Source organism: Sphaeramia orbicularis, chromosome 22 (assembly GCF_902148855.1).
Source record: "Sphaeramia orbicularis chromosome 22, fSphaOr1.1, whole genome shotgun sequence".
In the NCBI taxonomy this organism is placed as follows: Eukaryota; Metazoa; Chordata; class Actinopteri; order Kurtiformes; family Apogonidae; genus Sphaeramia; species Sphaeramia orbicularis.
In genome coordinates this window covers 18,272,227-18,297,064 of record NC_043978.1, presented here as the reverse complement: position 1 = coordinate 18,297,064, position 24,838 = coordinate 18,272,227, and the positions used below count along the sequence as shown (strand labels likewise).

At 37.7% G+C, this 24,838-nt stretch overlaps 2 protein-coding genes across 3 annotated transcripts; one reads left to right on the top strand and one right to left on the bottom strand.

Annotated features, from left to right (window-relative positions):
• The first annotated feature begins 322 nt into the window (after positions 1-322).
• Positions 323-5,452, top strand: LOC115413217 (uncharacterized). Its single transcript, XM_030125952.1, has 9 exons — positions 323-612; positions 1,695-1,812; positions 2,773-2,849; positions 2,961-3,059; positions 3,178-3,304; positions 3,388-3,492; positions 4,800-4,955; positions 5,046-5,167; positions 5,260-5,452. The coding sequence occupies exons 1-9, from the start codon at positions 323-325 to the stop codon at positions 5,450-5,452; spliced, it is 1,287 nt and encodes a 428-aa protein (XP_029981812.1).
• A 15,581-nt stretch (positions 5,453-21,033) lies between these two features.
• Positions 21,034-23,420, bottom strand: LOC115414273 (probable G-protein coupled receptor 151). 2 transcript variants are annotated; one of them, XM_030127547.1, is made up of 2 exons: positions 21,930-23,418; positions 21,034-21,351 (listed from the first exon to the last, which is right to left on the bottom strand). In XM_030127547.1, the coding sequence occupies exons 1-2, from the start codon at positions 23,060-23,062 to the stop codon at positions 21,348-21,350; spliced, it is 1,137 nt and encodes a 378-aa protein (XP_029983407.1). In that variant the 5' UTR covers positions 23,063-23,418; the 3' UTR covers positions 21,034-21,347. The 2 variants fall into 2 exon arrangements, with proteins under 2 accessions (XP_029983407.1, XP_029983408.1); XM_030127548.1 differs by lacking the exon at positions 21,034-21,351 and having other exon boundaries at positions 21,926-23,420.
• Between the last annotated feature and the right edge of the window lie 1,418 nt (positions 23,421-24,838).

Sequence of the window (24,838 nt, the reverse complement as noted above, 5' to 3'; positions counted from 1 at the left end):
GAGGTTCAACTATCGACCGTACCCTCTTCTTCCAGTATCCTGGCGTAGGCCTGACCTTACCTTTTGTATTAGTGTAGAAGTATGCAATTGAGTTTGGTCAAAATGAACATAAACATAATTTTTTAAAAAGTACAAATTCTCCCAAATCATACTTGAGTACAGTAGTGAAGTATTATTACTTTGTTACTATACAACACTGCTACTGTGTAGTAAGGTTATACACGAAACCAATAACCTTCAACAATCTCTGATTTTTGTAGGATATGAGAGGCAGGTTAATGACCACAAGACCCATTAACCCAAAACACTCTCAACATCCAAAATGAGCACCATCTGCAGAAACGATGACGAGATCACATCCTTGGCTGAGCATCTTCGTGTTCCCACTGACTCCATCTCTGTTAGGCCTTACTGCTCTGAAAACCAGCCTGAGAATCTGGAGCAGAAGGTCTTTCCGCTCTCATCCAAACATCTGTGCACAAACACCTCCCAGAACCTCCAGAAGACCTGGACAGAACCTTCAGCGGTACCTGATACGTGTGCAGGAAATAGTGCTAAGGGAGCTGCAAAAGGCTGGCCCTTCTGTCTAACACCAGGAGGTGGATGGGAGAGGTGATCAACTGCTACCACCAACAGATATTCAAGCAGCTTAACGGTGTACTCCAGCAAAATCAGATCCTCCAAGAGCTGCTTCGTGCTGCTGCAAATGGCTTCTACAAATATATCTGAGGTAAAAGCTGAATCATACCATTTTTATATGTATTAGGCAACACTGGGAGGTTGGAATATTACAATAACAGCAAATAAAACTTTTTTTGTTTTTTTTTTCTTTTCTGAAGTGGCTATTGACACAGTACTGTAGCATGAAAAATAGGTTTGTCTGTTACCACAGAGCCAGTCAGCGCCCTCATTATATCATGTCTGGACTGGTAACTTGTCACAATCCTGAAAGTACCAAGGCAATCAGATAGTAAATAGGTCAGGCTAAGAGCCAGCTGATATTTAGCTCATTTAGTCATGATCAGACTGCAACGTGGAAGACTCAGTTCAATACTCTATTGGAGTTTTTCCTAAAAATTTTCAAATGGGGTGGTGGGTGTAAATCCACTATTGATATAAATCAGCCCCTGGGACAATGTTCAGAGTGCAGAATTTGGACCACAGCACTCAATACACTGAACTGACACAGAACTAAGAAGTCACACAGCACACTGCTGCATCTAACATGTAGCTCCGCCCACCTTCTCCAGCCTCCAGCGCAAAGAACACCATAAAACAACATATAGAGTATTGAGAACAATAATTTCTATTATATACTATGAACTATCACTGAATTGTTGTTTCTTCCATCAATTGCCACAGTACTGTCGTAGCAAAATGCACAAAAGAATGAACTGAAGTATATGCTATATCACCACAGTACTGTGGCAACAAGAGGATAATGAGTTCATGGAACTGTATCCATGATTGACTCTACTACAAATGCGAACATTGATTGGCTCTATGGCAAATAGACAACCCATATTTGTGCCACATTACTGTGGCAGTAGCCATTGCCTTTTTTTTTTTTTTTTTTTTTTTTTTTTTTGTACAGAATACCAGGGTATGAACACCAACTGAAAATTTTGACACTTTCTTAGAGTATTTGGTCAGATGTTCACCTTAAATTTTGGTTTATTCATGATCTTTTCCAGTCAGGATCTGCTTGGTCACCCTGATTTTAAGGAAATGGATGTCACCAGAACAATCGACCTGATGTTGCTGATTGACTGCACAACAAAAGCACAAGACATACTTCTGGATTTAGTGCAGGTATGAGAACTCCAATTGGTGTGTTTCTATAAAGTGTCAAGCAAAACCTGAAGCAAATGTTTGACAAGATGTAAACATGAAAATGCAAATTAGGTGTGTTTCCTTAAACTGGCTGCATGGTGTCATCAGAATGTGTGCTACAGGCTGTTGTACATATACCTGAAGAAAAAGAATAGAATAAGGAATGCTTCTGTTCCTGTTTTCTGTCGAAAATGGCTGTGATGGTTTTTATGCATAAAACCAGGACATAATTTGAATCTTTTTTAAATAATTTGGTCCACAGTGGGGCAAGTTTCAATCTAAAAATATGGAAAAGTAAATTTGACAAAATCAGATCTTATTTGTGTTTCATTTCCCATAATGTGCGTGACCTCTTTTTTCAAAAAAATTTACAAAATTATGCTAAATTGTTTAAAAATTTTCCATTTCCACAAACATTTAGAAATATAAAACTTAAAAGCACAGTTAGTGATAAAGATAATTTGTAAAACTACTTCAACTTTTACTTTCACACTTCTAATGTCTCTTTTGACTGTAGAAAACTTGTCATTATTGAGACAAATCATGATGAAAACCTCATATTTTTTTCTTCCTCTAATGAACTGTTTCCGTTTCTTTATGACACAGAAAGAAGTTTCCATGACTCTGGAGAAAATCCTGTAAGGAGTCAAGAGAAAGGAAATAGAGTGAAGAAGATTTAAATGAAATCTACATTGACACTATACAGGTATTGAACAACCTAGAACCATTTTAATATTTTATTAAACTAAAGGAAGAATTAAAATATATTATACATATATATTTAACATATATTTATCCAGTTGTAAAATAGGTTGTGTATGTTGTGTTTAAAATTTCTCCTATGGTATTAAACTTAATCATGACTTCAATGTGCTCTTTCTGTTTGTTTATCTGTTTATCTGTATTTTTCTTTTAGTGCATTAATGCCTGTCCAATCAGGCCTTAAAGATCAGTTCCAGGCTGTCAGTTCAAGTGCAGGAAATTTGTTTAGAGGAGCTGCTCATATTTGTGAGGAGGTAAAGAGTCCTTCTTACTGTTATAGTCATTTCCCAACACACTTTCTCACCAAAACACCAGGTATTGCACAATCAAATACAAATACCTTCAATTCTGACTCTGGTTTGTAGGTACACGTCTCAACAGACTGAGAATCTGGAAAAATCCAAAATGACCAAAATAGACACATTCGACTTCTTCAAGACTCTGAAAACCTGCAGAGAGCTCAAGTGAGTATTTCACAACTAGTATTCCAATACAGAAACTCAAATGCAAAAGTATGTCTGTACCATACACTGATGCTGATACATACATATAATTCTGGTGTTTCTATATTTTTCCTTTCAGACATCATGTCCAGACCAAACATATGGGAGTCAAAGTTTCTGTCGTTAAGGAAACTGTGGAGACACTTGAGGAAATGCAGGATTTTACTAAGAAGCGTCTGCTGGAAAACATGGCTGTCATGACAGAGGTGATGTTTTTTTCACAGCTTCACAGTTTTCTTAACCTGAGTGATTTATGTGTTTTGTAAAATCCTAATTTTTTGTCTTACAGACCCACTTGAAAAAGTACCTCAGGGCAGATAGCAAACAGTTCTTCTTGGTGGGCGCACTGAGGGAACTCTTTCCAAACCTGTCCTCATGTTTGGATGAACAAAAGGTGAAGTTACTCCTAATGCTGTTCAATGTACTTTATATCATCTGTGAATATACACAGATTAATAATAATAATACATTTATTTATAGGCGCCTTTCTTGGCACTCAAGGACACCATACAGTAAAACAGTAAAACGGAGAGTTTAAAACAAGCAATAAAGCAGAGTAAAAATAAAAGGCAGGTTAAAAATTTGGACAATGCAATTGTGTTCACAAAGAGAAAGAGGTCCTAAACAGATGGGTTTTGAGTCTGGATTTGAAGAGACGAAGTGAAGTGGTGTTTCTGAGATCCGGTGGCAAGGAGTTCCAGAGCTGGGGAGCAGAGCGGCTGAATACTCTGCTCCCCGTGTGGTGAGACGAGCAGAGGGAACAGTGAGGTGGATGGAGGAGGAAGATCTGAGGGTACGAGAGGGAGTGGCAACATTAAGGAGGTCAGACAGATATGGAGGGGCGAGGGTTATGGATGGCCTTGAATGAAGATTGTAGTGTAATATTATAGTCCTAATGAACCTTTACAAACAGATGGTTTATTACATCCAAAGACATACTGGTGTATTAACCAGTGGCAGATAGTGAAATTATTTTTGGTGGGGCGCAGTATGCAAGTCAGTTATACAGATGCACTGTAACCATATAACATCACTGGGATACGCCAAGGGGTGGATTTTTGTTTGTTTGTTTGTCTGTTAGCAAGATAACTCAAAGTTATCAAGTTATGTACAGATTTTGATTACGTTGTCCGGAAATGTTGATACTGGCACAAGGAACAAATGATTACACATTGGTGGTAAATTTGGGGAGGGGGGGGGGCTGATTGATCGCCTTGGTGAGGTCTGTGCTCTCCGAGTACTTTTCTAGTATTTTTAGTTTTTCTTATGGCGCTAACCACAGGAAGTAACACCAATTTTCAGTCAAAAAGAAGAAAACATGACTTTTTTGTTTCATGTGAACAATACTTTGTACATTTGATTCGTCTTTGCAAAATAATTTTAAACAGTTTTATTTAACCAGACTAGCTTTTTGTAGTTCAGCTTCCACTGTACTGTTATGCTTAGTTTGCTGCATAAAAGTTCCATATATATATATGTGTGTGTGTGTGTGTGTGTATGTAATTAAATTGTAATTTATCTACTTTTTTCTGAACTATTATGCATACGTCTGTTTTTTTTGTGTTAAACTTGGATTGCATTAAAATCCTTGTACTTGTTACATAGTAAATAAATATTTTATGATGATATATGTCTTTCTTGTCTAACTTTTGAGCTGTTTTTTAAAAGAATAACTTATGTGTGCTGTTTTTCTTCCTTCAGAGTGTGATGGATGAGGTCTATAAACACACAGTTCACCTTTACCTCAAACATCTCATCAGCATCAACCAGAAAAAACTGCTGAAATGTTGGAGACGAGGCATTGGTGAAACTGTCACTGAAGATGCTAAGATCATTCACAAGACCTTCTCAGACCTGGTGAGATCCATGAATCAGTGAGTCAAGGTGTTCATCTGGAATAAAATCTAGAATCTAGTGTCTAAACTCATGTCCTGTGTGTTGTTTCAGGCTCCTGGTGTCCAACAATGGAACTTCACACTGCTGGAAGTCAGTGAAGTGTTGAACTATCCATACGGCGATACATTAAAACTCACAGTGGGAGGCATGACGAACAAATGCACCAACACAGGGTACAGTATTTTTTATTGATATTAAGCTGTTAAATCTCTTTGCTGTTTGTTTCAGTATGGGGTTTTACAATGTCTGGTGTTTCCATCTTCAGCTGCACTGATGACCTGGAGCTTCCTTCCTGCTCTACTACTGCGATGGAAGGGTCTCTCCAAATGGGAGGTCAGAGACATCCTGGAGGCCCTCCCAGACCACAGACCCGAAACCAGACCTGCATTGTGGTGTTGCTTTCCCTTCTGTGGGAAAATCCAGAACTGATGCACAGAAGATCAACAGTATTGAGTTGAACAAGCACAGCTTTCCAATCAGGAGAAGCCTGTTACTCTGTAAATAACGAAAAAGATTACAGCATGTTTTTTTTTTTTATGAGATTCTTTGCTTAAGCGTCTGAATTTCATGGCAAACAATGCTTTTTAAATATATATTCCAGTTTTTTCTTCTTTTTACATAAATGAAAAAGTCAACATAGACCACAGATGAACACAAGTTCTTGTTTCTGACACTGTGGCTTTAAAAAAAAAAAAAAAACAAAAAAAAACTATATAAAGTTCATGTAAATAATAAGTTTGTTGCATGTTTATACTTCAGTGGAATTTGGTGAAGGGACACTACTAACACTACAGTACAAGTTTTTTCTTGACTTTTTTTGTCATTTAAGTTTTTATTGATTTTATCATATTTTCAATGATTTATTAAAAGAAAAAAAAAACAAAGTGAAAAAAAGAAATGTCAAAAAGGAAAACAAAAAAGAAAACTAGCCAAAACTTAAAAAGGCAGCTACAAACAGTTTTTTTCTTGACTTTTATTTTACTTCATTTCATACTTCATTTCATAGTTATTTATTTAAATATAAGTTATGTTAATATAAAGAAAATGCTGCACTTTATTTATATGAATTGACTGTTACTGTTTTTTATACAATGTTGTTAATGTCATATTATATTCCATTAAATGTGCTATTACAGCACCGTTGTAATGGTTTTAATTCCATTTTTATCGTACAATGATTGATTGCAATGATTTTTAATTTTTTTGTGCTTGGAAGACATATTTACATTTATCAAACAAATAACATTGTTTTCTGGAGGGAATTAGTTAAATAAACTTCAACATCATTGAATAAAAAATATTCAGCTGTATTTTATTACATTACCACTAGATGGAGACTAATGTCACCTTTACTGACTGGCATGATTTGAGAGTAATCTTAGTGAACTTCGGTGTAATAATCAGGAAGAAGACTCAGTATAACAAGGAGGGGGAAGAGAGAGGAGTTAAGATCAGTTTCTGGATTTTAGAGGGTTTTTTTTTTTATTCATTTCAAAGCTGAAATGACAATGGAAAATATATGTAAAAGTGCATAAAGGAGTCATTATACCAATAACACCTTTATTTACTCACAGCCAACACTGCAATTTACTGGTTTAATCAAATAAATATCCGCCGAAGACCCAGGAAGTTTTGGGTTTTTTACATTAAATATTCACCTTGATTGTTTTTACATATTTTATTGTTATGGAATGACCTTGACACCCGACAGTTTTTTTTTTTTTTTTTAAGTAAACCTGTGAAACTCTTCTCCCCTACAGAGGACAGAAATGCATTGCTGTGTCTCAGGAGGATATAGATACAAAAATATAATGAACAATTCATCATAAATCCTCCTCACCAGCTCTAACGGTTCAACCTTCTCTTTGCATCTGGACAGTTATTTTGTCCAAACATTCAACTGAAATACTAGCATGTGTTACATTTCCTGCAGTCTAAGTGAAGGCTTGGGGTAGAACTGAGGGAAGCTAACAAAAATACAATACAAATATACAGGGGTGAACTGAGGCAAAAAACGGCCTGGGAATTTGAACCTGACCGGCCCACACTCCAGGAGTCGTGGATGGGGTGGTAGCGGTCAGCTGAAAGAAAAAAAAAAAAAAGTAATTTCCCATAAAACACTGATATTATTTAAGTTTATGCAACACAAATCAGTCCACAACAAAATAATTACAGTTTATGTTTGACACACAAACCCTAGGCATGTGTAATTCTAACATGTTAACAGACCACCAAGTTCCCCCAAAAGCAATAATATTTTACCAAAACACATAATTATGTCTGGAAAACCCTTGCATATATATACATTAATGAAGGGATAATGACACAACTTTGCACCCAAGGTATTGATTATAACAAATGTTTAGTATTTTTAATTTTAGTATAAGTCACACAGTAATAAATAATACACATAACATAAAATAATACACAATAATAATACACATAATTCTGAACATACCATCATCTTATGGTACACTCTCAAAAACAGAGGTACCAGCTTGTACTTAAAAGGGTACAAATGCTTGTTGCTGGAGGTATGCTTTTTTGAGAGACATTTCTGTACCTTTTCGAAATGGTCAATTTTTGTACCTTAAGTACTTTACATAGAAAGAAAACTCTCGTATAGTTGATAATGCCATGATGTTTAAAGTTTGAACCGGTGGCCTAATTGAGAAAAAACAAACTAACAAACAAAAAAAAAAAAAACGGCATAGGCAAGCTACAACATCAAAACATGGAGGTGTGAATTAAAACTTGATAAAACAGAGATTATGGCAATAATCAGAGGTTCTAATAAGATAAATAAATTATTAGGCTATTATCATTGAGCTAACTGGGCTATTAAATTAAAACACAAATTCATATTAAATATATTATAGAGTAATTACAGTATGATATTTAATAAATAATGCGCTAAGCCTAATGTTTGAACTATAATTAGGCCTACTGTTCAGTTCTCCTAGCCTATAGCCTATTCTCATGGTCTACACACATATTTTTATGCTGCAGGGTACCTTATAGTACACATTTGTACTTTACATAACTTTGGATCCTTTTTCATAGTCTAAAGGTACAATTCTGGCCTCCTAAAGACTAGTATTGTACTTTTGAGAGAACATTCTTAAAAAATGTACTTACAGGTACATAAATGTTCTGATCTCGTACCTCTATTTTTGAGAGTGTAGGAGTATCCTGCATGTTTTAGATGTCTCCCTCTTCCAACACACTTGACGGTTGTTATCAGTCTTCTTCAGAGCTTGATGATAGGCTTATCATTTGAATCAGGTGTGTTGGAAGAGGGATACATCTAAAACATGCAGGATACCGGCCCTTGAGGACCAGGATTGGACATCCCTGCCTTATAGAGTTAATAGTTTTTGCAGCAGCTCACTTTTCTCCACAACACCATTTATTAGTTTGTCATTTTCTAGGATCTTCAAAACATCAGGCTGATGGATTAAGACCATGGCTCTCGGCTGTGACAGCCCAAACATCAAGTGAAAGGGCAAAGGGCAACCCAGTCTCATATCAAAATGTGTTCAATATATATTTCTCGCTAGCAGTATCATAAAAATGCTTTTTTATGTCCAAACTATCTTGAAATACGACACTTTCCACTGAGAATGACAGGAATGACCGCCATGTTTTTATTTTGAGAAGCCTAGCTGCAAGCGGTCACGTGACCTGTCTGCAGGCCAATGGAAAAGAATGAGATAAAAAAAACTCTGAACATTTTACAATTTTCAGGCTCTAATTGTGAAACTGATATGTTTTGCACTGTGGATAAATGTAGCTATTTCAATAATAATAATAATGATAATGGATTAGATTTATATAGCGCTTTTTTGGTCACTCAAAGTGCTTTACATTATTCATTCATTCCTTTTCTGAACCCGCTTTATCCTCACTAGGGTCACGGGGGTCGCTTGGAGCCTATCCCAGCTACATAGGGGTGAAGGCGGGGTACACCCTGGACAAGTCGCCAGTTCATCGCAGGGCTGAACATATAGAGACAAACAATCACTGTCACATTCACACCTATGGGCAATTTAGATTAACCAATTAACCTATCAGTGCATGTCTTTGGATGGTGGGAGGAAGCCGGAGTACCCGGAGAGAACCCACGCAGACACGGGGAGAACATGCAAACGCCACACAAAAAGGTCCCACCCCCCGTCGACTGGTGTTGGAATTGAACCCAGGACCTTCTTGCTGTGAGGCACGAGTGCCAACCACCGCACCACCGTGTCGCCTTAAAAATGAATAAATAAATAAATAAAAATAAAAATAAATAAATAAATAATAAAAATATTTTATGTGATTCCTTTCTTCTTCTCTTCTTCTTCTTCTTCTTCTTCTTCTTCTTCTTCTTCTTCATGTGAAACAGGTGAGGTAGAGCTCTAGCGCCTTCTGTTGATGAGCTTCCACTGTGTATCAGGCTACCAGAATGCCCCCAGCTGTCCTCCTCCACCGCTTCCATCTTATGACCATGATATCAATAGGGGGTGTTTACACCAGCAGGGGATTTGGATTAAAACAGAGCTGGAAACCATAGATCTGTGACCTGGCTCCACCCCAGTCAGCAACCCCATGAACACAGTGTCCTCATGGTGCTGATGTGCTCTATATTTTTTTTAGTTTGTCATTAAATGGACACTTACACATTAAAAAAAAACTGTATTTAACTGACAAATGCCTGCATGTGCCTCTAATTTAAATACCACTTATAATTATGATATTTTTGAGAATAGCTACAATAATTAACATGAATAAGCCTATTATTATTATTATTGTTATTATTATTATTATTATTATTATTATTATTATTATTATTATTATTATTATTATTATTTACTTTATTGCTATTATCAACAAAAGACAGGTAATTAACAATACATAACAAGATTGCCTTGGGAGTAGCTTTCACCTTACATGAGATTTCATCATGCGATAAGAAGGAAAAAAAAACAAAAACAAAATGCAGCCTTTCATGTATACATCCTCTATTCGTATAAATGTACATTCCTCAAAATACAGTGTAAAGACAAATGTACATTCTTATCATACATACTCCTACATTGTCCACATTTAGACATACATAGAATGAGCCTGTTATTATAGTTTATAGTGATGGTTTACAGTAATGACTTTTTCATTCACAACTTTTCACTAATGCTTTACTTTGGATAATTGTTTTTTTGTTTTCAAAGCTGATGAATGAGTCTAAATATCCAAATCATAAGTCCATCATCACCACTACTACAAACTCATGATAAAAGAAAACAGTCGTCCTAAAAGTGTGATTGGCTATGTGTACAAACATGGTAATATCATTATTATTATCAATTTTTTTTTTTTTACTTACTTACTTACTTTTTTTTCTTGTCTTTCTCTTTGTACTATGACTATAAATACTACTTTGTGTGTAGACATATATATCTATTTATGCATAATTTTCTTGGTCTTATGTCCTAAATATGTGATTGGCTATGTGTACAAACATGTTAATATCATTATTATTATCCTTTTTTTTTTTTTTTTTTTTTAAACTTATTTATTTTATTTATTGCACTTTTTATTTATTTATTTATTTATTTATTTATGCTTTCCTTTTCTTCCTTTTAGTGAACATTACTGATACCCTTTTTTTCTTTACAAAAAAAGGGAACACTGTACTTTGTACTATTGATGTCCTGTATAATGTCTTATGAGACTGTTCTGAATAAAAATTTCAATTAAAAATAAAAGAAAACGCTCATTATAGATCACATAGAATATGATAACATGCCATAAGCCATACCCCAGGTAGGATTTCGATCCAGCGTCCAGTATAATTAATTGATGATATTACCCTTGAATGGGAGTGGTTCAGGACCTTGGACAGCGTCAAAAATGCTGTTCATTGGCTATTACTGCGTTCCAACTGTTTGCGACTGGCCCTCCCCATGGCAGACGAGAATAATGCTGCTAAGTCAAAGGAGGAGGCCGGATCTCGGTCTCAGTCCATCAGCTTTATTCACCCCTGGGTGTGCAGCGGAGTGGACTAATCCAGAAGGGGGCAAGAAGAAGCCACATCTAGGACACTGTTCACATCTGATTTACTCATGGAGAGCGATGTACAGTCATGGAAAAAATTATTAGACCATCAAAAGTCATCAGAAATAATGGTTATGCAATCAAGTATTAACTCCTGTGTGTATCATGTGACTAAAACAGAAAAGAAAACATGGAATGTCTAAAAGCACTGTTTTTGTCAGTACAATACCATATCTATTGATGTAAGAACTGAAGTGATTTTGGTTATTATCAAGAAAACATGGAAAATGGATAGGTATCAACTCCTGAATTAAACTCTTATGAGCTATTTTTGTTGTTATCATTATATTTGTCCAAACAAATGTACCTTAGTTGTACAAGGCATTAAAATTAAAAAGAGATTAAAGAAAACAAGGGCAAGGGGTGGTCTAATAATTTTTTCCACGACTGTATAATCACTCTTTCTCCAGTTTGGGTGTTTGTTTGTTTTTTAACCAACTCAGATTTTGCCAATCAGGGAAGGTCAAGAAAGAAAAAGTTTTAAATTGCATCATGGGAAATGTAGGATCCAAAAAAAAAAAAAAAAGGAAATGTAGGATCCAGAATTTTGCACCTACACTACTTTTTTGGGTTTACATTTTATAGACATGTCTCTCTAAATTGCCACAGAACCCACTCAGGTTTGATGCAGAATCGGTCTGAATGGAAGTCGAAATCGTCTCCTGGTGTTTGGCCTGGCAGCATCAATCATCACCCCCCGGTTGCACCTCCCACAGATCAGCTGTCAGTCATGTAGGCAGAGCCCTGACGTCGTTTGGCTGTTTTTTTCCAGTGATGTATCTGTGTGGAAATAGCACTGGTTTTATTCATCTTTAAGCCAATTTTCTGTTTATTTTTGGCCAAATTGTGAACTGTAAAAATGATGGAGAGAATATTTAACAGTTAAGAACAATTTGAAGATCAGAGGCTAAATTTGATGTTTAAGCCTTTAATGTGTTATTTAAAAAGTTTAAAAACAAGGCTTTCTATTATTTTGGGTGAAATACATATCTATTCTCTATCAGTGGCTTAAAATGCACTTGATTATTATCATTGAATAATCAGACAATATATTTGCAGTTACATGATTTTATTTGCAAATATTGTGGATTTAAGTGAGTAACTTTTGGCTGTAATGTATGAAAGGGTTAATGCTGTTTAATGGGCCACAGTCTGTCAGGTCCATAAGTATCTGGACAGTAATTTCCCCTCTACAAAATTACAGCAAATCTGAAATGAATCATTCAAGATATGATTGAAGTGTAGACTTTCAGCTTTAATTCGAGGGGTTTAATAAAAATACTGCATTAACTGTTTAGGAATTACAACCATTTTAGATAAAATTGCCCTTTTTCTACTTTCATATAAAAACAAACAAAAGATCAAAAAAAATTTGAATTATTATTGTAGTGTTTAGAATGAAGTGCTGTGAAGTTCTGTCAAAGATGCCACTGTATTAGACTGTAGAAATATGAAGTGAATTTATTTCTTGTGATGGGCTGAGGGATTTATGTGACCACTAGAGGGACTAATGAGTCAGTCTGCCAATCTCCCATGGTGTGGAAAACTAACATCCTTTGACCTTTGACCAAAGCATCAGAAAGTGATCAGATGGGATGAGAACCATTAAGAAACAACTTTTAGGGTCAAAGAAAAGAAGTGATAAAAATAGATGCATTGTATTCTTTCCACTGGACTCAGCTGTAAATGAAAAGAATGGAGTTTGATTCTGAAATGTCAGCATTTCTTCTACACGGGCGAGTTTGATTCAGAGGATTATGAAGGTATAAAGTTATTATGGGATGTTATTATCTTTGCTAAGTTGCCGTTTGTTGATCCCCGGTTCAGACTAAACTGTGACTGTTTTCTGTCTAAAAACAGAGCTAAGCTAACAGAGCTATAATGTAAACTATCAGCTGATGCAACATGTGAAGTATATAAAACAGTGTTACAAAAAATTTGTATTATTACTTGACAGTGTAATGACTTTTATACTTTATTCCGTGAGTTATACAGTCTGTGGATACATAGCATTGATTTATTGATCTAAGTGTGTTCTGATACCAGACTGACCCCTGCTGGTGAGAGTTTGGAATATCAATATTGCATAGAGCAACATTTCAATTGTCAGTATAAAATCTAACTGCAATGTACATCATTCATCTGTAGTTACACTTTGTTTTCCCCTTACTATGATCAGAGAACATGATTTTTCTACAAACACACATAATCATAAAGAGAAATTATTACAACTACTGTTGCTTTAGTTGAATAATCGTCCCCTGAAGTGCATGAAAGAGTTACTGTTGTTTAATAGACCACAGAGAGAAGAAAAACTATATGAAGAGAATGTGTTAAATGTGTATTTTAAGTCTTGTTCAAAACCATAAATCAGTATTGCTTTAAAAATTAGACTGAATATGCCTGTCAGTACAAGAGCATGACATTTATTTCACTGATAACTTTACCAATAATTCAGTACAACGTTTTTACCAGTACACCATGTTTTTTTTCAACATGTTCTCCCAAAATCAACCGAAACCAGACATTTTAGTCCATAAAAATAAGGCAAATTGAGATTTTCTTATTAGTTTATTTTCAAACTTTACTTCCATGATATTTAACTAAACAATCACTGATCCAGAAAATGAAAATCTAATATACTGGTCATGTTAGTTTTATTTATTTTCAGCCTAAACCTGCTCAAAATAGTGCATAACAATTAGAACTGATGTGAAGATGAAGCTTAATCAGCTACAGATATAGCAGTACATCATCTTCTCACATGTCAGACTGAATGGAGTTTATTAACGCAAGCATTTATAAACAACAGCAAAGAAAAGGTTGGACTGAAAACCCTCCCTCTGTGACTGTGAGTGAACCTCAGGATAGATGCTGAAGAGTAGGTCCTATTTGACTCCAGTCTGGCACAAACCTTTCACATGTCACAGAGCAAAGCCTTCTGTAAAGCAGGACGGAGGATACAAACAGCCGCCAAATAAAGCCGGAGCCCGAGGCAGAGGAAGCATCAGCAGCATCAATCCATTACTGCTGAGTGAGGAGAAAAAAAAAACAGCATGTACATCTCAGTAAAAGAGCAGAGCCCTTTAGCCTTAAAACTACAGTACACAGTCAGAAAAAAAAAAAAAAAAGCAGAAAATCCACATGCACTGACCTCAAAATCCTGATAAATGTAAATATTCATCAGCAAAAGCAGAAAATCCAATTGATTTCCAACATGTCATCCCATCCCATCACTTCACACCACACCTCGCTCTTTTTCTTTATCTCCTGCTAATACGAGGCTGCTTTTTCACATCACGGCGCCTCAGTGTGAGATGTCAGAGTTCACATGTTGGTTAAAGTTCATGATTTCAGTGGGAGTGGGAGTTCCAGGTATTGTATGAATGAAATCGGTCAAACGGAGGCGCTTCAAGGGCAATCGACCTCTGCAGAACGGACAGAACACATAAGGAAACAGGACCATATGCACTTTATGCCCTGAAGGCAGTTTAATTACTGTTGTACAAAACTGATGAGACTGAAGGCATTACCAGTGAAGCAGAATGTGTTTAACATTATAGCTGCATTAGATTGAGTTATATAACTGTCTCGATTATTACTATACTCTGTTCTTAAGATGGAAAAAAAAGCAAAAAGAGAAGAGAAGAAGGGAAGAGAAGACAAGAGAAGAAAAGAGAGAAGAAGAGAAGAGAAGAAGGGAAGAGAAGAGAAGACAAGGGAAGAGAAGAGAAGAGAAGAGAAGAGAAGAGAAGAGAAGAGAAGAGAAGAGAGAGAAGAGAAGAGAAGAGAAGAGAAGAGAAGAGAAGAGAAGAGAAGAGAAGAGAAGAGAAGAGAAGAGAAGAGAAGAGAAGAGAAGAGAAGAGAAGAGACCTTTAACTGAACCTTTATTGGTCCAAATTATCATTTACAAATTAAAAAACATGTACAAAAATGAAAAACAACACACATATTCATACCCACTACCCCTGCTCATATTTACATATTTACAACACATTTAATCTTTTTCAGAAATTAAGAGTCACTCCATCCACAACACACAGTACATCCCCAACCCCCCAGACAGAAACAAACTCCTCCATCTCAGACATCATCATATGTGTACTCTCTCCTCAGGCGTGGTGCTACCAGCCCCCTGAACATACAGTTCACATCCACAGACCCTGCTCCCTTCATTTTATTCATTCCTCCTTGTGAGCCAAATGCTCATCTTTGCCTGACTAAATAAAAAATTAGTAGACAGACATTCCTGCGCCGAGCTGCACAGTATTTTGAGCCAAAATGAAAAGTCTTTTCTTCCAGTTTGTGTCCCAGTTCATGAAGCCAACCCTCCAGCTGCAGAAAGAGTGGAGTCAGTCTGGGACAGCTGAGCCACAGATGATGTAGGCTCTCCTCGTCCTGACAGAACACACTCTGGCTTCCTGCCCTGGGGTCTATATGTGCCACATGTCTGTTTGTAGCCACGGCCCCGTGCACCACCCTCCACTGGAGATCCGCAGTGTGTTTCTCTAAGGGAGGTTTGTACAGGAACCTCCAGCTGCCTTTGGGGGATGACCCTGGAGGCAACAAACCAAGCCACCTCGACTCATGGACACCGACCAATGATGTCCTGTTACCGACCTTCACAGCTACTGTCTACAGGCTCTTCTTTGATGCTCTGGAAGGATCTAATAGTTCTGGTGTCTTAAAGGACAGCAGAGCTCCAGTTCCTTCCTGCTGCTCCTCCACTGCAGCACAGATGCACAATGGTGGGAATTCAGATATCCTCAGTAATTGTCCCTCTTTAGACTGCCTCCCTAAAGAGACCAGGTAGACCCTCTACAATTCTCTCAACAACTTCTCCAGTAGCCGAAGGGAAACGATCTTTGTTTCCTTCCTCAGTGTTGCTGCTGTCTTCCATTACCCCTCAGATCTCAGATGGACCAGCCTGTTTGTGCCAGCTTTAAGCAGAGCCTGGATTACACAGTCAGAGTTCAGTAGTCTGCATTGGATGTAGGGATGGGAATCGAGAACTGGTTCTTTTTGAGAACCGGATCCCAGTAGCTCGATTCCTTGGAATCTTTTCCCTGCCTGCTTAACGATTCTGCTTATCGATTCTGCCTTCGTTGTGCATGCGCGATGACGTCATGTGTATGCTGCACTGTTTTGGTCAGGACATAGCCAACATGGCATTGAGGCAGAAACGGACCAAAAAGACGACACCAGGTCCACTGGAACGCTGTCAAAGCTTCCATTTCTTCAAAAAGGTGGAATCCCTCCAGGATGTTCAAACATTTGTCCACAGCATGTGATTCATTTACAGGAATGTCGCATATGTGATTCACTACTTAGCAGCGCTTGTGAATGTAGCGGCAGAGTGAACACCGGGCCCAGTTCCGGTTCCAGTGCGGGGAACAGACGTCGTACCCCCTCAAATACAAGTTTCCAAAGGTAGGGGAAAAGAAATGAGGTGCACAACGGGAGACAAGGAGAGTCAAACTGGTTCCACATAGTGGAAATGCGACAATAGAGGAACTAGTACAGCGTCTTTAGTTTCACTTTCGCTGTATGTCCCCCCCTGAACCGGCCCGGTGTCATCTGTTATTATTATTTGTACAGAGTGTATATGTTATATTTTCTGAGCAGAGATGGAAATATAAAAGACAGTTCATGCAAACACACCCATTTGTACTCTTTGATTCCCTCACCCAATGAGAATCAATAAGAGAATCAATTCTTGGATCGATAAACAAAATCGATAATGGAATCGGAATCGTTAAATTCTTATCGATTCCCATTCCTAATTGGATGAACAGGTTGTAAAAAAGTGGTTAATCTTCAAAACTGCCAAAGAACTGAGAGCAATCTCTCTTTGATGTTAAACCAGACTTCCACACAGTCAGGACAGATTTGTAGAGGGGAGACATCTGTGAGGTGAGTAACAAAAACAAATGTTTGTCATATGAAAGAGAGTCCACTCTGTGAAGCAAAACGGAGGCAGTTTCTGAGCAAAGGTGTTGTTTATTATACAGCATGTGCTGTACAGTCTGTAGCCTGAACGATGTAATACGGCTGCAGAGGTCAATCAGCCCATGTCCACCTTCTGACACCGGTAGGTACAACACAGCTGATCTGGTCCAGTGAAGTCCTCCCCAGAAGAAGTTCACCAGTTTCTTCTGTATACTTGAAATCAGCTCTGTTCGAGGTTCAATAACAGTTAGTCGGTACCAGAGCATAGAGGCGACTGTTGGAGCCAAAATACATTTTTGTATTTTGTATTTTTTGTATTTTGACACAGTATTATGATATAGATACTTGAGTTACCCTGTGTTATCGTGACTAGAGCTTGGTTATTTTTCATTTATATTTCCATCTTTTAAAATCTAGAAGAGGAAAAGTTTAAGAAACTGGACTAAAAATAATGATAGCGATGATAGAAGTAAAAAAAAAAAAAAAAGCATCTTATTTAAGCAAAATGTTGAATTCTGTGCCACCCTTTAGCCTCTGACATGTCCGTGGTGAGCTCTCTGAACGTCTGATTTATTTAATATTTTCATAAAAATTCAACTGTTAGCTCAAAAAGGAAAAATTTCAAAACGTGCTGATAGTATAGACCTTGTTCTTTCCATAGACATCTGAGCATGCTCAGTTTTCTTTTAATTAGTATTTTCCATGGTTCACATTTTTATTCATATAGCAAGTCCCCATTCTCCTCCATTCATCTGAAAATTACAATTGAGTCTCACAGTGATACTTCTGGGACTCCAACGACAATACAAATAAGGATGATTGGTCCTCTCTCTGCAATACCAAAGATGTAATTTTTACAATACAAAATTAAGAACTAAACTCCCTAGAACAGGAATGCTGGGGTGCACATTTGATATTTTAAAAAAATAAATAAAAAAAAAAAATAGAAAACATAGATACGAAAGGGTTTAAAAGGAAAAAAAGAGGTGAAATGAACATAAGACGTGGTCTTAGATAAATGATGGTCGAAATGGTGTGACATACCTAATCCATCTTTCCCATCTGCCATCTGTTTAAACACAAACCTTGTTGTAGTCTTATTGCAAAAGTAATTCTTTCCATCTTAAAAATGACAAAAATGATGTCAATCCACTCCTCCACTGTAGGTTTTTCTAGTTTTAGCCACTTCCTCGTTAAAAAACAGCATCTTATTTGAGCAAAATGCTAAATTCTGTGCCAGTTTATGGTCTGAGGTGACATATTTTAATCTCAGCTTCTACATAAAACCTTAAAAACATAAAGTTTGACTCTTCTGTTGTGCTGAAATGAAGGATAAAACACAGGGGATGTTACTCTGATAGAATTAAAACTAGTATTGGTGAGACGTTTAGATGACGTTTTGAGGATCTTCGTGTGATCAGATCGTCATGTCGTCATAAATAAACATGATTGTTGTCTATTTCTTATCATTTGACTGTGCTGTAGTGAATAAGAGTGAGGCGGAGCCATGGTGTTGATTGACAGGTTGGACCTTTCCTTCTATGTGAGCTGCAGCTGGGCTTAACAGTGAACTTTACATATCGGCTGCTTGTCTAAGCTATAAAAGGCCTGATGAGCTGGAGTGGGTCAGGAAATTTCAAAGGATTAAATAAAAAGTGGGTGAAGCTGCTTTTACTCCGTGAGTTATTGGAATCGACAACCGCCAGACGACATTAAACCGACCTCGACCTCTTTTAGAAGCAGCTAAAAACTTCATGTAAAGCTTTCGATCAGATTTGATCCTGTTTATGACAGAAAAATATGAAAATGTTCAGACTCTGGCTTTGGCCTACACAGTTTGTATAGCTGTTAAAAACAAGTTATGATTATTTTTCACATTGTCTATTCATCTTCTCATGTTAAATTATATTATACAGTATCTTACTGTTATCATACATTATCTGACTGTATTGTGTTGTAATTGAATCATATTGTATTGAATCATGTGATTTTGTATTGTATCGTATTGTTGTCATATATTTTCTTGTCAAAACATATTGTATCTTACCATATCATATTGTATTATATAGTATCTAGTTATATTGTACTACATCACATCACATCCTGACATATTATATTGTGTGTCACTGTTATCATGTACATGTGTATTACCATATCATATCATATCATATCATATCATATCATATCATATCATATCATAATGTACCACAACATATCTTGTCATATCACATTGTCTTATATTGTAACATATAGTATCATTATGTAAAGTGGTGTAAATCTTATCACACTGTATTGCATCTCATATTGCTGTATCAAATTGTGTCTTTGTTTGGTTTTAAAACACACAGTAAAGGACTGAGAGTTCAATGGCCTAAAAACACTCTGTACACTTTCATACAGTAATTACATAATGGCAGTATACACAGTTTACACAGTTGTGGGTACCTTTTAATAATTCTATATATAGTAAAGGTCAGACACACTGTTAAAGCATGGAACCTCATACCAACACATCTTCTCTTCTCTTCTCTTCTCTTCTCTTCTCTTCTCTTCTCTTCTCTTCTCTTCTCTTCTCTTCTCTTCTCTTCTCTTCTCTTCTCTTCTCTTCTCTTTTCTTCTCTTAGCTTATATGGTCTTGTCTTATCTTATGTTACCTTTTCTTATCTTATCTTATCTTATCTTACTTTACCTTACCCTACCTTACCTTACCTTACCTTACCTTATTTTATCTTATCTTATCTTATCTTATCTTATCTTATCTTATCTTATCTTATCTTATCTTATCTTATCTTATCTTATCTTATCTTACCTTACTTTACCTTACCTTATTTTAGCTTATCTTATATATTTTTCTCATCTTATCTTATCTTATCTTATCTTACCGTATCTGATCTTACCTTAACTTATTTTATCTTATCTTATATTTTCTTCTTATCTTATCTTGTTTTGTCTTATCTTATCTTATCTTATTACTATTTGTCACTCTTTATGTTAAGTTAAAGAACAAATTTGAGGTCCAGGCACTTTTACTGAGTATGTTCCTTTAATAAACCTCTAATCTTATCAGAACTGAAAATGATCCATTACTCCTTTAATCTGACCCATACATTTTCTTTTACATTATGTGATTTGCTCTGGTATCAATGTGCTTCTTTTATCAGGACTGTAATTACTTCACATTATAGAGGAAATAATACAGAACAAATGTTTGATTGGACTAAACCTGATGGCCATTCAGTTTTCAGTCCAATGGAGGATTCTAAATATGCTTCCAATAAGAAAAAAATAAGCAAAATGACCTGAGGTCAGACATTTGGAGTGATGGATGACTGTCAATAAATAAATGATGTGTAGGAGCATAATCCTGAAGAGCTTTAAAGGCCGGTTTTTCCCCTCATTCTTTTTTTTCCCCCTGTAACCTTTCTTTTCACTCGGGCAGAATAAAATGTCACGTCTGCGACGGGTGTCAGACAGCTGCTGCTTTCCTGGTAAATACAGAATAAAAGCAGGTTTCTTTTCATGAACACTGAAAGGTGAGAAGGATAACCCGAGTCATGTTGGATGAGCATCAGACTGACCTGGAAAGTAGATTTAGAAGGTGTTTAAATGTCAGAATTTTACTGTCTAAGAAAGATATGGCTCCATGACTTAATTTGCACCTGCTTTTCACTTACTTAATCTGTCTTTTTGTGACCAAATAATAAATCATATGATACTTGAAATGCTGAGAATAGTGTCAAATGAATCACCTGTCTATTAATACTGACTAAAACTGCTTTTACTCTAATATGAACATTGACCTAAAATTTGCAGCTGGATTAGATGTGAATTTAATATGAACAAATGATCTGTTTCCATGTCATTTCATACCCATTGGAATTAAATGGAGAGATTTGAACTGTATTAGATCCGTGATTAAAATAGGGGTCGATAGGGGTTGAGGGTGTTTATGGCCTTTGGGGGGGGGGGGGGGGGGGGAGAAAAATCAGAGCAGTTCATGTTTGAGAATGTTTTAATATCCATCACACATACAAAGTCACAACAAACCCTCTGGTGCTAAAATATTCTGTATATTTACATAGGATCTAAACTCCCCTGTGGTCTAATAAAGGTTTTCTACTCAAGCAACAACAAATATTCAGTTTACAAAAGTGAAACCTACGACAAAACATGTCCATGTTAGTGTACAAATGTATTTTACACCGAATCAACCGAACAACAGCAAACACTTACAGCCTTCAATGAGGGCCAACAAACTATAAACCATCTGAGAACAGGTCGGATTCTTCAATCTGGTACTGATTCTGTCTACATCAGGGGTGTCAAACATGCGGCCCGGGGACCAAAACCGGCCCACCAAAGGTTCCAATCTGGCCCGCTGGATGAATTTGCAAAGTCCAAGGTAGGGCATCGAACTCAAAAATAATATCATAACAACCTATAAATAATGACTACATAATTTTTTGTCTTTGATTTAGTGCAAAAACCAGTAAATTATGAAAATATTTACATTAAGAAACAATCCTTTAACAATAAAATGTGAATAACCTGAACAAATATGAACAACCTGAAATGTCTACAGAGAATTAAGTGCAATTTTAACAATATTTTGCCTTTGTAGATCTGATCTGTGATACATATGTAGCCTATAAATGATAAAATTATACTTATATTTCTTAACAAATTCCATTTTTTTCAGGTTTTTCACATCCTTTTTGTTTGGATAGTTTGTAAATGTACATAGTGGCACAACTGAATGTTATTTTTTGCACTAAAACAATTTGGAGTTGTCATTATTTATTGGTTCTCATGCTATTATTGTACTGGTCCGGCCCAGTTCAGATGAAACTGGACTGAATGTGGAAAATGAGTTTGACACCCGTGGTCTACATCATCTTCTCCTCTCGCTCCCACGGAACCGGGTCTTGCTCCTCCTCGACGTGCGTATTCCTGCGCCCTGTCCAAAAGTGTTCCACATCTGGGAACGTCTTGTCCCCGGGTTTGGAGACGGCGTTGGCCACGGCGTTGGCACCGACCTCTGCTCCGTTCCCCTCTGTTTTCAGACATTTATTATTTGAGCTGATGTGCTTCGAGGCCCTGCAGGTCGCGATGAACCAGATAGCGATGAGTCCCTGGCGCACGTCGTCGTACATGGTCATGAGGATCACCGGTGACACTGCGCTGCATGCGTAAAGGAGAACTTGCGCAAAGATGATGAAACCCACAGGCGGTTTGTTGTTCCCAAGTCTGATCCAGGTGAAAGTACCCCACTCCGGGAGCAGCATCAGCCCCAGTGCGCCACTCAGACACAGTAAAACCAGCGTGACTTTGCTCTGGTGGAGTGGACTGGGTGCGTTGTTGACCGCCGCGTGTAGTGTTTTGGTGTAGTAGGCAAGAGTAAAGATGACCGGCACCACGAAGGTCACAGTCGGATAAACCTTGTAGAACAAATTCATGAAGTCAGACGCGCACACCGGCATTTCTGACACGCAAATAATGTCGTTTCCGTGCGGCAGCAAAGTGGCGAAAAGCATCTGTGGAATCGGAAACATCATGGACACTATCCAAATGAACGCCAGGGCTCCGTGGATCCACGTCGGGCTGTAGAAGGGCCCCGTGGTCGTGCTGGACACTAAAGTGTGTTTGGATCTGGTGGTGACGGCCAGGATTAGAGTTTTTGCCACCACGCAGGAGTGTTGGAACCAGTCCGTGGTCCTGCAAACAAAACTCCCCATGATCCAGGTCTGCTTGTAGTAGGTGACGGCGCGCACGGGAGCGCACAGCAACAGGATCACCAAGTCCGTGGAAGCCAGGGAGGTGAGGAAGGCTTTTATCTCAGAGCCCTTTCCGCTTCTGAAATCACGGATGAAAATCAGCAAAACCAGTAAATTACCAACAGCTCCGGAGACGCAGATCCCGATGAGGATGACAGGCATGACCGTCCTGACGTCCTCCCCCCGGAGAAGTTGAACTCCTCCAACGAAATCAAAGAAAGACACGTTTTCTGGTCGATCAATATCCATGTCTGTTTAGAGTAAAGTTTAATCTTGTAAATTAAAAAAAAAAAGCGCTGCAGATAAGACAAGTGAGACGCGTGTCCAGATGGATGTGGAGCTCCACTTTGCTCCTGCAGGAAAAGGCGGAGGCGCAGTCCAGGGCGCAGCGGCGGTGCAGAAATGCTGCTAATGGGGTCGTGATCGCATCAGCAAGTGGGTGAGCGGGGCTGGCAGGTAGGCTATTTCAAGTGCTGCCATTTAGCGTCGTCAAGCACTCACGTCATGTTTGCAGTGTGGCTCCGGGCTGCAGCCTGCCCAAATGTGAGCGCAGCGGGAAGAGATTTCCATGTTGAACTGAACCACACTGGGACCATGGATGCAGAGCGCGTCTCAGACCTGGTACAGTTACACAAAAACTGCATTTACAGGATGGATACTGGAAAACTGACAAATGCATCGGTTTGATCTGAATCCACCCACTCGAGCTGTGACTTCCTAACATTCTGTGACCCTGTAAATGAGACTGATCCCCTCAGTGATTTCAGACAAAATGAGAAGAAAGTACAATTATATTTAGTCTGAAGAAGACATCCAATTGTTTTTGACCTTTAAATTACTCAACTTTTTAAGTATCTGTACTTCTATATTTATTATTTTTTTAAGACTTTTTATATTTAGTTAAGTTAATTTCAGTCTATATTGAAACATTTCCTATATAAAAATAGGACCAATGGCCCTGTAGCTTACCAGCCAAATTAAAAGCTTTGGGAAATGGATCCAGATGCCATTTATTATCACCCAGTTATGTGTATTTATTATATCACAGAAATAGCCCATGTTTTGGTCATATTCCAATGAGATCTGTAAAAAAAACTTCAAATTCCAACTTGATATCATTGATACTTACTGATTCAATCCACTACCTATCTGTTATAATGGGAAAATTTGTCAGAGTCGCACCAAATCCAGAATCAGATCTGGATGGAAATAATTTCAATACCTTGTGTTGACATCATCATAAAGAAGCTGTATACCAAGTTTGAAGTCAACTGGAATTGTAGTTTCGGAGAAGAAGACGATTGAAATTTTTGTAACAGATGACAGACAACGACAGACAATGACGACGACAACAGACGATGACAACAGATGACAACAGACGACGACAGATGACAGACGATGACAGATGATGACAGACGACAGATGACAACAGACGACGACAGATGACAACAGACGACGACAGATGACAACAGACGACAACAGATGACGACAGACGACAGATGACAACAGACGACGACAGACGATGACAGACGACGACAAATGACGACAGATGACAACAGACAGATGATGACAGACGACAACAGACGACGACAGACAACAACAGACAGATGATGACAGACGACAACAGATGACAACAGACGACGACAGACGATGACAGACGACGACAGATGACGACAGACGACAACAGACAGATGATGACAGACGACAACAGACGACGACAGACGACAACAGACAGATGATGACAGACGACAACAGATGACAACAGACGATGACAGACGACAACAGACGACGACAGACAACAACAGACAGATGATGACAGACGACAACAGATGACAACAGACAATGACAGACGACAACGCCGGACGCCACATGATGACAATAGCTTACAGCCTGTCGGCTGGTGAGCTAATAATAAAAACAAAACTCCAGTGGACTCTGTGCACAGCCTCACTACTTCCTGAACTTCAGGTGGATCCTTTATTTCATGTCTTTCATGACTGGACACACTGATTAATCCAGGTGTGT

Excerpts from the sequence above, each read along its gene's own strand:
- LOC115413217 (XM_030125952.1), top strand. The coding sequence starts at position 323 with ATGAGCACCATCTGCAGAAACGATGACGAGATCACATCCTTGGCTGAG. Across the intron at positions 1,813-2,772 it reads TACTTCTGGATTTAGTGCAG|GCCTTAAAGATCAGTTCCAG; the intron begins GTATGAGAACTC and ends CTGTCCAATCAG. Across the intron at positions 5,168-5,259 it reads AACAAATGCACCAACACAGG|CTGCACTGATGACCTGGAGC; the intron begins GTACAGTATTTT and ends TTCCATCTTCAG.
- LOC115414273 (XM_030127548.1), bottom strand. The coding sequence starts at position 23,062 with ATGGATATTGATCGACCAGAAAACGTGTCTTTCTTTGATTTCGTTGGA.